Here is a 15,361-nt window from a genome sequence, read left to right on the forward strand (position 1 = left end):
TAGATAGGATAGTGAAGAAGGCGTTTGGTATGCTTTCTTTTATTGGTCAGAGTATTGAATACAGGAGTTGGGAGGTCATGTTGTGGCTGTACAGGACATTGGTTAGGCCACTATTAGAATATTGCGTGCAATTCTGGTCTCCTTCCTATCGGAAAGATGTTGTGAAACTTGAAAGGGTTCTGAAAAGATCTATGAGGATATTGCTAGGGTTGGAGGATTTGAGCTATAGGAAGAGGCTGAACTGGCAGGGGCTGTTTTCCCTGGAGCATTGGAGGCTGAGGGGTGACCTTATAGAGGTTTACAAAATCATGAGGATTTCATAGGATAAATAGACAAAGTCTTTTCCCTGGGGTTGGGGAGTCCAGAACTAGAGGGCATAGGTTTAGGGTGAGAGGAGAAAGATATAAAAGAGACCTCAGGGGCAACCTTTCCACACAGAGGGTGGTACATGTATGGAATGAGCAGACAGAGGATGTGGTGGAGGCTGGTACAATTGCAACATTTAAGAGGCATTTGGATGGGTATATGAATAGGAAGGGTTTAGGGGATATGGGCCAAGTGCTGGTAAATAGGACTACAACAGTTTGGGATTAAATGGTGGAGTGGACTCAAAGGGCTGAATAGCCTTACTTCCATTCCTATGTCTTATGGTCTTATGTGTCAGGTGGTGGGGACACACTCGCTGCTATCTCAAGGGTCAATGCTCTGATCAGTAGGACATAATAAAAGCAAATGAAGTCTGAGGAAAGGTCATTCAACCCCGGTCTTTTCCCTGAGGTGGGGGAAGTCCAGAACTAGAGGGCATAGGTTTAGGGTGAGAGGGGAAAGATATAAAAGGGACCTAAGGGGCAACTTACTCACGCAGAGGATGGTACGTGTATGAAATGAACTGCCAGAGGACGTGGTGGAGGCTGGTACAATCACAACATTTAAAAAGCATCTGGATGTGTATATGAATAGGAAGGGTTTAAAGGGATATGGGCCAAGTGTTGGCAAATGGGACTAGATTAGATTAGGATATCTGGGGTTGGCATGGCATGGACCCAAGGGTCTGTTTCCATACTGCACATCTCTCTGGCTCTATGAATCTGTAACCAGTCAGAAAACAGAAGCTTTTAAAAAAATTAAAATCCCTCTATTAGGTTTCAGAGGGTTACAACTTACATTCATATAGCAGCTTTGATGTAGTACAATTCACCATGCACTTCATAGTAAATGTTGCAAACCAGGATTTCACAGTAAGTTGCATAGACATTAGGACAGGTGACCAAATGCTTGTGCAGAAAGGTAGGGTTTTAAAAGGAGTGCCTTACAAAAGCAGAGAGAAAATAACAACAGAGTTTGACACCCTTAATGTAATAAATGGCCAGAGATACCTCCCAATAGAAACTGAAGCAAGTGATCACTTTAGGCCAAAAAAAAGGATATAAAAGATTTCAGCAAACAAATTTTTCAGTAAGTAGATCTAAATCAGCTGAAAGATTTGGATAGATCATAAGTCTTTACATTAAAGACATTGCTACTCATTTTTTTAGCCATTAGCAATATCCTGCTTCTCAACACGACTTGGGTTACTTGCAGGAAATCCAGGTAAATCAGGAGTATGTAGTTTTCAGCTTATGTGTGAGTCCAACTTCTGAATCTATCATCACATTTTGCTTGTAACAGAGATTTTAAAACCTTTAAAAAAAACCAGCATGATCCAGTTGCATAACGCCAAAAAAATGTCCAGGTGCTTTTGTTTAAAAAGGCATTTGTAACAAAAAAAATCCCCTAAAAGCAATAGGCAAATACTGCTTTTTAAACAGTGTCCTGTGATAAGTGTCAGAGTTCTCCCACATTAACACAGTGTCACTGTCACTTAAGAAGAAACCAGAGACAGAAAAGCAGGTCATTTCTGTCAATTCCTGCCCTCAGTTAATGGCTTTTTAAACTGGACTCAGTGCTGCCCTGATTTATAGAACATTGTGTTCCTTGTTTGTTCCGGGTGAAAACCTTGTATTAACCTATCAGGACATGCATTTCAATGATAGAATGCAGGTCTGAGCAGCCTCTCTCTGTGGGCAAAACCAATTGTGGCACGATTTTATCCAACTTATAGCCCCCTCCACCGAAAGTTCATTCATACCTTTTCTCGTGAAAACCTCTGGTGCTAAATACTTCCAAACATGACTTCAGTGATTTATGATACTCTCGTTTAGATTTAAGGTTTTCAGATCCATTACCACTCACCCGCGCCCCTCCACTCCTCCCCCATTACTATAAACAGATCAAAGACACTATTTTACTGCTTGCATATGGATTATCTGAGCACAAATGACATTTGTAACGTAATAGGTCTATAATCTAAAGTACATAAAGCGTTTTCTCATTGTAGCCAATACTAAATAGACGGAACTCATTAAAAGTTGACATATTAAAAAATATTTCTACCAGTTTTACTGGAAATGGAACTGGAGCTTGTGGTGCTTATTTAAGTTTATTTAAGAACACACACAATTCATCTTTCCCCAGTTCAAGCTTTTTATTATTTAAATACACCATACTAGAGCAAATGTTTTTTTTTTGAAAATATCACAAATAAAATTTCCATTCTTAAAGTCCTACATTAGATACTAGAAAGCTGGGATGGTTTTGCTGGGGGTTGGAGGGGGAGAAGCAACATTTGACAAATCACATACATGCATACATACATGTTATTGTACAGAGAACCACTAAAAGTGTTTATATGATAGAGAACTACCACAAAATCACTGGATTTTTTTTCTCCCAATGCCGCCTCTTTATTAATAATAATAGCAATAAACACATCGTCAATACAACACTTAGAAATACAAAGAGCCAACACAATTTTTTGCAAGGATGTCGTAAAGAAAATAGAATACAGGGAGGAGGGGGAATCCCGAGGCCAGTGCCTTGCTAATCATTAATGTAGGTACAAAGCACATCTCAAAACCTCCAGTAATTAGTTTAATTTGTCATTATTCCAGATGTCCTCCAAAATGGGCCATATGTATTTTTGCCTCCCCACCCCCTTTCTGAACAGTCTCATTAGCCCGGGTTCACGGAGTCCATAATCTGGTGTCCTCAAGTCACTTTTAATGCAAGAACAGCTTGGTGAGAGCAAACTAGCAAGGGTATATAAGTGTGCAATGTCGTCGTGTACCTGGCATTGAAACCAGCCAAAAAACATGACTGTCTACTGGAACAAAGTGGGGTCCACCTGCGATGAGCCAGATCGAAAAGATGAAGGCACGCATTCTGCACTGCTCAAACCCATCTCAGCAAACCTGCAGATCAAAACAGTGAGAAAAGTCAGCTCAAGGAGAGGGGAAAGTGCACCATAATCAAAGCCCTCTCCCAAAATGCCCCCAAGACCCGTTCTACCAAGAAGAATTTGCAGGAAATACACACTATCATTTTTTGGATACTTATACTATTTCCTAATTTTCATTTCATTGAAAGTTTTGAACTGAAAAAACTGATTTAACTCAGAATGGTATGGCCAAGACGTGTCGCGTATCGATATAAACATCTCCATTTCATTAATCCATTTTTCAACTAGATTTCTGGAATTTCAGCCAGAACATAACAGTCAGGCTCATAAATTCATTCTAAGCAGCTATCAGTTTCAGACTACTTAGATTTTACATAACTTAAATAATTCGATGTGGAACCAGTGCGCTAAACACTGTGCGTAAACAAATAATGGATTTGACTATTTTATAATCAAGCAAAACAAAATTGATAAAAAGTTGTGTACCAAATGGGTGAACATAACTACAAAATGGAAGCCTTGCTTTCATTTTACCCAAATAAAACAGGGAAGAATGGTACACAGACTGGGTTTAAAAGACTGCACACCATCACTGAAACCGCAGTCTGCAACCATTTACAATGGGGTGGAGAGAAAAGGCACAAATATTGTTTACCAGATTACAGTGCACAACAAAAAAAACACTCAAAAGTTTTTTTCTAGACAGAGAGAGACTGAACTGGTGAGGCAAACAGTGTCGCAATTGACAGAGTAATGCCCGCTTTCCAAACAATACAGCAACCAACACCCAATAAGCTAGCTAAATACACAAGTCAATTTTATTTTAAATAAAAGTTCTATTTTCTTGACATTTCACCAGTTAGAATTTTTATCAGTTTAGTGCATTTCCCTGTTTCACCCTCTGATCGAGCTACTAAAAGCCTGAGGTGCATTAGCAATTTGCAACCCCCCACTTGCAGGCTAATTAAACTAGCTGAGGCATTGAGCTATAATTCCCCTGAGTTTGACCACAGTGTGAGAAAGGTAATTTGTCTGTCTTGAACAAAGAGATTAGGGAGCAGCCTAGCGCCTATTTAATAAATGAACATCAAATGTCGGCCCCTATCGACAGAGACAACACCAATTATGCTGTTTTAATGGAAATGTTTTGCATTTTGTTTTAAGGAACAAAAACTTATCAGGCTCTCTTTCTGTCCTTGACAGTACTTTGCCTACCAGAGCAGAGTCCTGTTCAGTTAGTAACACAAAGAGGTGGAGAGTAAGGGTGGGGGCGAAGGAGCTATCTAACTGGAGGGGGTGGGGCAGAAATTGCCATTTTTCCTAAACTTCCCAAAGAATACAAGGTTAAAAGTGGAGAATGGGGGAAAAGGACCTTTAAAAAGCAACGCTGCGTTTGGCACAGAATTGTTGACATTACTCTGAAGTTGAGAAGGGGAAAAAAAACCCATCTGTTTAACACTTGTTAAAATTCCACACGATTAACCCTTCCAGTGTTGCTGACTCCATTTGGCCATTTAAATCATGAGTGAATCGTCTGCAGAATTTGAAAGGCTGGTGGCAGGAAACAGTGGATCAGGCTGAGATCCAACCAGATTCAAAAACCCAGTGTCACACCAGATCCCAGGTAGCTCCCAATGAACCAATCTGTTGCGAGGGCAATGCTTCGGTCGTGAGCCACAGATCTAGATCAAGGGACAATTTCTAGACAAAACTTGGACCTCTTCATATTCCCACTGCACCCATTTATGTTGCAAATAGGAAAGAAAAGCACGTGTGGTAGTTGGAATAACTTGGCCACCTCCACATACAAGCTTTTGCCGTTTACTTTCCTTGTTGGACAGATAATTTACAATCTTTAGACTCATCTCATCCTCTTTTGAATTGGAGACATGGTTTCTCACTCAAGTATCCCATTACAACTTCTGTTTAAATATACACATATCTGCTAAGGAACTAAGAGGGAGGACATTTGAAAATATGTCTAAAATCAGAGGCATATTAACTAGTGACACCACTATAGTGCTATTTATACAGAAACGGTGTTATCAATAAGGGAACAACATACCTCACTCTCAATCCACATTAAACCATGATATGAAAGTGAGTGTCAACATCAGAGACTAAATTCATCCAGGATGTCCAAATTGGTAAAATCAATAACACATAAGCTTCAAGGAATATACAAACCAGTTCTGATGGGAGATTTTTTTTTGCCTTAACTCAGCACTCAAGATAATTTGCACATTAAATCATAAACATTTTGATTCTATTGCAGTCTTTCCACTCAATATACTTATCCCGTATCAATGTGTACTGGAATAGCAGGTCAAGCATCTAAATTAGAAGCTGAGTCATGGGATAGTGAAGGGTCTGGATTAGTGGTGCTGGAAGAGCACAGCAGTTCAGACAGCATCCGAGAAGTAGCACTGCTCCTCAGATGCTGCCTGAACTGCTGTGCTCTTCCAGCACCACTAATCCAGAATCTGGTTTCCAGCATCTGCAGTCATTGTTTTTACCCCAAAAGAACAGGGAGTGCTATAGCGTGATATTAGGGACAGAAGGATAAAGAGTCATTCCTACTAACTGGATGATGCAAGGAACGTTGGGTGTCAGGCAGAGTCACTAAAAGAGAGTAAAGGATTGCGGTCGAATGATTGCATAACATCTGCAACTTTGATGAGACGAGACTGCTAACTCATGAATATAATGCACCCCCTCCCATTATGAGAAACTTCATTATGGATAATATGAAACATTGTGATATTTAATTTGATTTCAGCCTATCTAACAAGTTACTCAGATCATGATAGAAATGCTGATCAATAGTAAGGAACAATATGAAGCAATGCAGAATTACATTGATTCTGTAGCGAGTGCTTCCAAATTGAATCTGCTAGGGTATGGACCACCTCAATCCCAATACATCACACAACATTTCTAATTTCTGGTTAAACTGTTCAAAGAGCGCTTCCTTCTCAACTCTGTTGCAGCTTTCAGAATATAAAATCGCTCGGGTGTTTGTTTTTCTATAACTAAGTAAGGAGCAAAGAAGTGGTGAAAGTAGGGAAGCATTTACATCAAACATTCACTGTATCAGGTTAAAACATGTCAATGAGATCCACCCACTGGTAGTGCAAAATGATTTGAGTCTCTTATCTTTGCCAATAAAACATTTTTATTTATTTATTGGTGGCAGGAGGAGAGCACGCACCACGCACAGAAGCCAGCACCAAAGCAGATACTGCACTTTACTCCAAAGCCCAGGTACACCAAAAAACAAGTGAAAACAAGCTGGCACACATGGAATGACCTTGCTGGAGCATCCCATCATGTCATGTCAATGTCACAGAAAAGTTACATCACACGGCACAACTCTTACCACCTGGTTATTTTCATTAAAGGAACAAAATACAATTCTGTTTAATGTTGAGTTTACATGCTACACATTATTACATCTTCATATTTAACATTCAACAAAAGACCAGACTTCAAATTGAAGATGAATTGCAATTTGCTCTGCATAACGTCTCCAAATAAATTCAAAACTATTATGACTCCCTTCACTGAATCTTCTCACCTCGAGTATAAAGTATAAAAAGGAGGCAGAAGCCACACAGGACCTAAGCTTACCTTCTGGTCGGATAGTAGAGGATTGCTCTGAAGTGGATTCAAATGTCCATTGATAAGGGACGTGGGTCTGTCATGTTCACAGAATAAACTGCCATTGATATAGTGAAACCTGTCTCCAGGGACAAGACGATTCCGGCAAGTGGCACAAGTAAAGCACTGTAGGGAAGGCAGAAACCAAAACCAGCATTTGTTCAGTTACCAAGCAATAAGCTTAGGATAAACTCAACCCTCTTACACAAAGGCTGCAAATCTTTTCTCAAGAAAAACGCGGCTGCTGAGGAGTTACCTAGTACAGATCTTTAAAATTATTATGGGGTTTGAAAGGGTGAACATACCAGAGATGTTTCCAATTACAGAGCTGTAAATATGATAGTAATAAATCAAATAAAGGAATTCAGCAAAAAACATCTATCCTCATGAGCAAATGAAGAATGTGAAATTTGTTACCACAAATTTAGCTGATGTGAGCAATATAAAAGTTAATGAGACAGAATTAGAGTTAAATTTTATTGTCATGTGTACTCAAGTACAGAAGTAAAAAGTGTAGAATGTCACTATTCCCAGCACCATCTTAGGTACAAAGGTATCTACGTACAAAGTCTTAGGTGCAAAGTAGAAAATAAAGAAACAAAGTTAAAAAGTTAAACATTACAGTCCTTCTCAGTATGAAGTAGAAAACACATCCAAAAGAATGTCATGCTGCTGGGGGCAGGGAGGGAATAAAGTAGATTAGTAAGAGGCTCTTAGGGACTGTACTGGGCTGAATGGCCTGTAACAATGCTGTGAATATTTCTACACATCACCGCTTTATACTATGTGACTGATCTCAGCATTTCAAACTACCAATCTACAATGTGGGCAACAGTGAGCCAGGGATGATCATTTTTATAACCAGTAAAGATGTCAATAGTAATCAACTGAGGGATAAAAATGCCGTCCAGATAATGACAGTTCAGCAATTCCTCTAAGCACAATGGATGCCATTACCTTGAGGTGATAGACGTTGCCTTGTGCCCTCATGACCAACTCACTGGCTGGTATAGATTGTCCACACGCACTGCACGCCCCACTGTTCCCAAACAATCTAAACACAAAAGCATGACAACAGTTAGACATTACCATTATTATCGAGCAGCTGCTGAGAAACATTTCAACAGTTACTGATTTACAGGGGAATGTTGACTGGAAGGAAAGGAGAGAGATTGTGTGGCTCCCAGTACTTAGCATACATGACCTCTGGTATAGAACTGTACACTTCGTAGACATTACCATTTCATTATTTGTTAATCACTTTTCATTCCAACTCCCCAAATAACTACTTGCATCATTTTAAAAAACGCATTCAAATGGAGTTAGAATAACGACATAACACAAAGAATCACTGTCCTTGAAGCCCAACTATCCTGGAATATTAAATAGCTGGTTACCTTTGCGAGTTGACTAAGTGGGGGGCCAGCACTGAAATCTCCTGTGGAAGAACTAAAACTTTCTGCAAAAGTACAGAGACTACCATTAAAAAACACCATCAGTCAGGGCAGGATCCAACCTGAGAAACTGTTATGAAACAGACATAGGGCTAAACCATCTGCCCACAGAAGGATTGAGGGAGTTAGTCTGCCCCAAAATGAACATTTTTCAAACAGGGAATAACCCATAAGCATGCTTTCCTCCAACAAGCCCTTATCTTGAGCTGGAACCTTTATCCCTCCCATGCCTGTGACATAGCCCTATGCTCCCACATGATCTCCCGCTTTAAAAAAAAATTGTTGTTGTGTGCAAGGGTTAACTCTCTCAGGCAGAGCGTGGACAGTGCAGATTTCCCTCTCACTGCTCCAGACGCTTGTGTTCTGTAATGAAATGTGTGTTCAGACTTCCTTATCTGCTGAAGGGGGAACTGCGACCCAACTCAGAATGACTTCATCTGCTTCAGTTCGACGTTCCCTAACAACCAGAATGAAATTTCGATTTGACGAGAAAAGTAATTTACTGGGATCGCCTGCCATTCCCCATCACGTTGGTGCTCTGTGCAGCGTTCTCAGGATGTAATGAAACTAAACCAAAGGCATTCGGGCAGACGATTTCAAGGGAAGAGATTTGGACAACCAAATAAATAAATTAAATTAAAATGATAATGCTCCCCTTACACTCTCCCTGCTATTTCTTATTTTTGCGCCAACATTCTGAATAATGACTGTCATATCGCGTTGCACTAATTTGCTGTCGCCAATTTATTGAAAAATAGTCTTCAAGATGTTTATTAAAACTATCGACACACAGCGCAGTAAAGCTGCCCGCTTAAGATAGCCTTTAATAGAGCGCGCCAGAAACAAATTTTACACAGGCATCGATTGTAGAACTTCAATCAAAACTCCATCTCAAAACTAATTAGTTCAGATACACATCGGCACACTGGTGGCTGAATTCTAATGGCTCATGTGACGCCGACAGTGAGTTTCTGAGCGACATTAACCACTCAAAATCCTGCTGGAAGGGACTGCTCTCGCCATTTTTATATTTTGGGGAGGGGGCGGGAATTTTATTTCGGGGATATGTTTTTAACCCCATCTCCCCCCCGTGAAAGCAACAAAAGAAAAGCATGAAAGACAAGGTCATAATATACAGTGACATCTCAACCCGCTCGGGAAAATGGATTTACAAAATATAGACACGACGGGACTATGTGTGTGTTGTCGACAGAGACTTTGTACTGAATACCTGCGGACGTAACCTTCAATGAGTTGGAACAATAGAATTGTTACGGACGCAGAGTGGGAGAGGGAAGGTTGACCTGACAGAATTAAAACGCCCAAGTATTTCAAATTGGACATCAGCTGCAATTGCTCACTTGAGAGGTTTAAAATACATTTTATTAAAACACATTTCTAATATTCGTAACATCTCCGTATGACCAACTCCATCGCCCCCTACACAAAAGTCTATGCATTTGATTGGAATGTTTTTGCTGGAGATTTTTGTTTTGTTTGGTGGTAATTATGACTGCAGTTCTGGACAGATGGGAAGCGGGAGAGCACACAAGGCCAAGTGTATAACATTAGCTTAAACTTTTTTTCACTTTGGGAGCTGCGTGACTCGAATGTAAATAGCACCAAACAGAGGGAATTCCTCAAGTTCATTTACCGCTCTTTGATGGAGCTTCGGGAACCCCAAGCGCTCAATTAAGACTCTATCAGTCTGACTCCTAATGATTCCTGCTTGTTCAATCTCACATCTTCCCCCTCCCCATCAAACTCAGCGCCAACTCATTAAAACAAGGAGGGTTTAATTCCCCCCCCCTCTCCCCTTCTCCCCACCTCACCACTTCTCCCCCCCCCACTAACCCCCAGCCGTCCTCAGACTGTGACGATGGAAAATTGGTTTCAATTTTCTTGAGGACGCCGAGTCGAAAAGGTCGTTAATATTTCAACAATTCGGACCTCAATCAATCACAGCATCAGAATGAAAGCGAACTCTTTTCAAGCGTTTGAACGGGATACATAAAGCGGTGCTTTTTGCATTATCTCAGACAAAAGGGACACCAGGAGGAAAAGGGAGGGGGTGAAAAGGTTGCAGATAAAAAAAAATAAATACAACAAAACAAGAGTTTTATTTTCTGGAGAAGGGGTTGAGACTGGAAAAAGCTTAAAACGACGCTCGGCTAATTCCGAGTAACAGATATGGCCCCAAGTGAATTAAAGACCTTGAATTAATGCTGTTATGACAAATCAAGATAAACGTCCCCCTAAATTGCATGCGGTTTAATTAATTTTTGAAATACTAGAGGGGTTTTTTCGCTCACTAATAGTTCCGTGACTCGCCGACTATCATTGTGCTGTTCAGGTGGCTGCACTTTCAACTGAGATTCCGTATTGATCGCTTAACGTCAACAGCAGGAGGGGGAGAGTTGAGGGGGTGGGAGGAGAGTTGGGGGTGGGTGGGAGGAGAGTTGGGGGGTGGGTGGGAGGAGAGTTGGGGGGGGTGGGAGGAGAGTTGGGGGGGGGTGGGTGGAGAGAGGGGAGGCGGAGGTGGAGGTGGGGATGGGGGTGGAGGTGGGGGGATGAGGGAATAGTGGGGGGGTGGGGGGATGAGGGAATAGTGGGGGGGTGGGTGGAGGGGGGATGAGGGGATAGTGAGGTGGTGGGGGTGGGGGGATAGTGAGGTGGTGGGGGTGGGGGGATAGTGGGGTGGTGGGGGTGGGTGGGAATGGGGGTGGGGAGAGTGGGTAGGTGGAGTGGGGGTGGGGGAGAGTGGGGGGTTTGGGGGGGGGAGAGTGAGGGGTTTGGGGGTGGATGGAGGGATAGTGGGGGTGGGTGGGGGAATAGTGGGGGGGTTGGGGGTGGGGGATAGTGGGGGGGTGGGGGTGGATGGAGGAATAGTGGGGGTGGGTGGGGGAATAGTGGGGGGGTTAGGGGTGGGGGATAGTGGGGGGGTGGGGGTGGATGGAGGGATAGTGGGGGTGGGTGGGGGAATAGTGGGGTGGGTGGGGGAATAGTGGGGGGGTGGATGGAGGGATGGTGGGGGTGGGTGGGGGGATAGTGGGGGGTGGGGGTGGGGGAGAGTGGGGGTGGGGGAGAGTGGTGGGGTTGGGGGTGGTGGGGGTGGGGTGGGTGGGGAGAGTTGGGGGATGGGGGTGGGGAGGGTGGGGTGATGGGGGGATGGGGGTGGGGAGGGTGGGGAGAGTGGGGGAATGGGGAGGGTGGGGAGAGTGGGGGAATGGGGAGGGTGGGGAGAGTGGGGGAATGGGGAGGGTGGGGAGAGTGGGGGAATGGGGGTGGGGAGAGTGGGGAAATGAGGGTGGGGAGAGTGGGGGAATGGGGGTGGGGAGAGTGGGGAAATGAGGGTGGGGAGAGTGGGGGAATGGGGGTGGGGAGAGTGGGGGGATGAGGGTGGGGAGAGTGGGATGGATGGGAGAGTGGGGGGGGTGGGGGGGTTGGAGAGTGAGGGTGGGTGGAGAGTGGGGGGGTGGGAGAGTGGGGGGGTGGGTGGAGAGTGGGGGTGGGTGGGTGGAGAGTGGGGGGGTGGGTGGAGAGTGGGGGTGGTGGGAGAGTGGGGGGGCGAGAGAGTGGGGTGGGTAGAGAGTGGAGGGGTGGGAGAGTGGAGGTGTGTAGAGAGTGGGGTGGGTAGAGAGTGAAGGGGTGGGAGAGTGGGGGTGGGTAGAGAGTGGAGGGGTGGGAGAGTGGGGGTGGGTGGAGAGGGGTGGATGGGAGAGTGGGGGAGGGAGAGAGTGCGGGGTGGGGGAGAGAGTGCGGGGTGGGGGAGAGAGTGGGGGTGGGGGAGAGAGTGGGGGTGGGGGAGAGAGTGGGGGTGGGCGGAGAGAGTGGAGAGAGTGGGGGTGGGCGGAGAGGGGGGAGAGAGTGGGGAGGAGAGAGTGGGGAGGAGAGATTGGGGGGTTGGGGAAGAGAGTGGGGAGTGGGGGAGAGAGTGGAGAGGGGAGAGTGGGGGTGGGCGGAGAGGGGAGAGAGAGTGGGGAGTGGAGGCTGGGGGAGAGTGGGGGGTAGGGGAGAGAGTGGGGGTGTGGGGGGAGAGTGGGAAAGATTTGGGGGGTGGGGGAGAGGTTTGGGGATGGGGAGAGTGAGGGGAGAGTTGGGTGTGGGGGAGGAAGTGGGGGTGGGGCAGAGAGTGGGGGAGGGGTTGGGCAGAGAGTGGTGGCTTGGGGGAGAGAGTGGGGGGAGGGGGAGAGGGTGGGAAAGATTTGGGGAGAGTGGGAAAGATTTGGGGGGGGAGAGTGAGGGGAGAGTTTGTGGGGTGGGGCAGAGAGTGGGGGGGGTGGGGAGGAGAGTGGGGAGTGAGTTATGGGGTGGGGCCGAGAGTGGGGGGTTGGGGGAGAGGGTGGGGTGTGGTGGGGGAAGAGAGTGGGGGAAGAGAGTGGGGGAAGAGAGTGGGGGGTGGTGGGGGAGAGTGGGGGAGTGTGGGGGGAGAGTGGGGGAGTGTGGGGGGAGAGTGGGAGTGGGAGTGGGGGAGTGTGGGGGGAGAGTGGGAGTGGGGGAGAGTGGGTGTGGGGGAGAGTGGGGGGACAGTGGGTGTGGGGGAGAGTGGGGGGACAGTGGGTGTGGGGGAGAGTGGGGGGACAGTGGGTGTAGGGGAGAGTGGGGGGACAGTGGGTGTGGGGGAGTGTGGGAAGAGAGTGGGTGTGGGGAGAGAGTGGGGGAGAGAGTGGGGTGGGGAATGGGGGAGAGAGTGGAGTGGGGAAGGGTGGATGTGGGTGATGTGGGAGATTGGGGGCAGGGGAGAGTGGGGGAGGAGGGCGAGTGTGGCGGGGAGAGTGGGAGGGGTGTGGGGTGAGGGAAGGGGAAGAGTGAGGAGGAGGAGAAGGTGCACTGGAGGAAGTGAGGGGGAGGGGAAAGTGGGAGTTTGGGGGGGAAGGGGATAATGGGGGAAAGGGGGAGAATGCGGGAAGGGGAGAGTGGGGGAGGGGAGGGGAAGGTAAAAATGAGCAATGGGGGAGGGGGAAGGGGAAAAGTGAGGGATGGGGAGAGTGGAGAGTGGGGGTGATGGGGATAGGGGTTGATGGAGGTAGGGGAGAGTGGGGATAGAGTAGGGAGAGGTGGAGTAGAGTGGGGCGAGGGGAGAGAGTGGGTTGTGGCCTAGAGTGGGGAAAGGGAGAATGTGGGAGAGTGGAGGAGGGGGAGGAAAGTGGGGGGAAGAGAGTGTAGGGTTAAGAAAGTGATGGGCAAGAGAGAGGGAGTGGGGGCAGGGGAAGAGAGTGAGGAGTGTTGGGGAAGAGGGGAGGGAGTGAAGAGAGGACGGGGCAAAAAAACTGAGGAGGGAGAGAGAGTGAGGGGATTTTGAGGGGATGAGAGTGACGGAGTGGTGGGGGCGAGAGGGAGGGGACAAAGAGGGTGAGGGGGTGTGGGGGGCAGTGGACAATCATTTTACTTCATTTCCGTGCCTGGGAATTGTAAAAGAGAGAGCAAAAGCACCACCCGAGCTGGTGTAATCCCACTCTCAAAAGCCAATTTTCTTAATTAAATGTTTTGTTTGTTGGCTGTCGGTTCTATTCATTTTGTCTCCTCTGCTCACCAGCACTCAAATTGAGCCTCTGGAATATCTCATTAGATTTTTTAAAAAAACATATATGTAAAAGAAGGGACAGGTTGAGGCTGAAAGAGCTGTCACTAATTAAAGCTTTTAATTGTGCCGAGTCCCATTGAATCCTCTATCTGGGAGATCAGAAACTACAGGATCCAGTGTTCGTCTCCCAGACAATCTCCAGTTTATTAACAATATCTTCCCTCAACCCGCTCCCCTACCCCCACCCCAAAAAAAGTGTCGATCCAGACTGTTTCTTAATTAGTCTAGGATCTAGCACAAGAAAGATCCAGCATTTAGAGGGGGTTGGGGCTGAATTAATCAGCAGTTTTACACGCACACAGAATCCAACCAATCTCACTTCAATTATCCCCCTATCGAGCTGAAATCAGAGCTTTATATTTCTCTCGATTGTGATTTAGTGTCTGACAAGCTCATTGCCACTAAAATTCACAGCAGCTCAGTAAACTGGTGGGAGTTGGATACGTTCTGCCCTGCATCTGCAAGCTCAGAAAACTTGCTCAACCTTTCCGAAGAGGAAAGCAAAATACCCCTCCGAAAAGGAACACTCACAGAAATGAAATATTTAATCCCTTGAAAGTTGTGACACGTGATCCCCTCTGTTGTTCCCTTCCATTTTGACGATTGGAAGCTGAGTCACGTGCCAAGAGGAAGGTTGTGGAAAACGACCACAACTCTCACTTCCACCGGCTTCGGTTTTTATGAAATTCTTTCTCTCTCCCAAGTCACGGAAAGTCAACTTTCCCGGGAACTTCCTCCTCCTCTCCCGCCCCCACACTCCACATGGAGCAGACGCATATTTTAAGTTAAAAATGCATCACCTTCCTTAACCCCATTTAATTTCCTTGACCTTGTCGGTTTAGAGTGACGGGAACGTGCAGTTTAACCGTTGCAAAAACAAGAATTACAAACCTCAAAAACAGTCCCTCTGCACAATTGCAAATCTTCCAGTTACTGGCTGGGATGATTTGAGAGCCTCAATTCAAATATCGCGAAAAAAATCGAATGACATGAAATAAATTAATTTGCCAACCTCCTCCAATCGCGTGACTCTAACCTTTCTACACTTCAAAGTTGTTTGGAAGTCCCATTTCGGTGAGAAGGTGCGTAGAGAGAGAGCTGGAGTTTTATTTTTTATTTGCCTGGGTTCCAATAAATTTTAAATTGCAATTCCCCCTTTCCTAAGTAGATCTTAAAATATGAGGAATGAGAGGTGAGATCTGAGAAAAATCCCAGCAGATATCTGATTTAACACGGAGTGTGGGGACCCTCAAGTCAGATAAATGTATGTGGGAGGGGGGGTTCTCTCGCTAGAATTGAACCGTTACAGACCATGGGGCTGCTCTCACATTATAATCAGAGAATTGTACAGCACAGAAACAGACCCTTCGGTCCAACTCCCCCATG

The 15,361-nt window shown here is 45.7% G+C and overlaps 1 protein-coding gene across 4 annotated transcripts in view; it reads right to left on the minus strand.

The window, feature by feature from the left end:
* Positions 1–2,505: 2,505 nt before the first annotated feature.
* lmo4 (LIM domain only 4) overlaps positions 2,506–15,361 on the minus strand; it is a 37,228-nt gene continuing 24,372 nt past the window's right edge. For all 4 annotated transcript variants that reach the window (XM_072574737.1, XM_072574738.1, XM_072574735.1 and 1 more), the window contains exons 3-5: positions 7,895–7,991; positions 6,908–7,063; positions 2,506–3,290 (exon numbers count right to left, since the gene is read on the minus strand). In XM_072574737.1, coding sequence (XP_072430838.1) covers positions 3,282–3,290; positions 6,908–7,063; positions 7,895–7,991 — 262 coding nt within the window. In that variant the 3' untranslated portion in view covers positions 2,506–3,281. The remainder of the gene's footprint in view (positions 3,291–6,907; positions 7,064–7,894; positions 7,992–15,361) is intronic.

Source organism: Chiloscyllium punctatum, chromosome 7 (assembly GCF_047496795.1).
Source record: "Chiloscyllium punctatum isolate Juve2018m chromosome 7, sChiPun1.3, whole genome shotgun sequence".
NCBI lineage: Eukaryota > Metazoa > Chordata > Chondrichthyes > Orectolobiformes > Hemiscylliidae > Chiloscyllium > Chiloscyllium punctatum.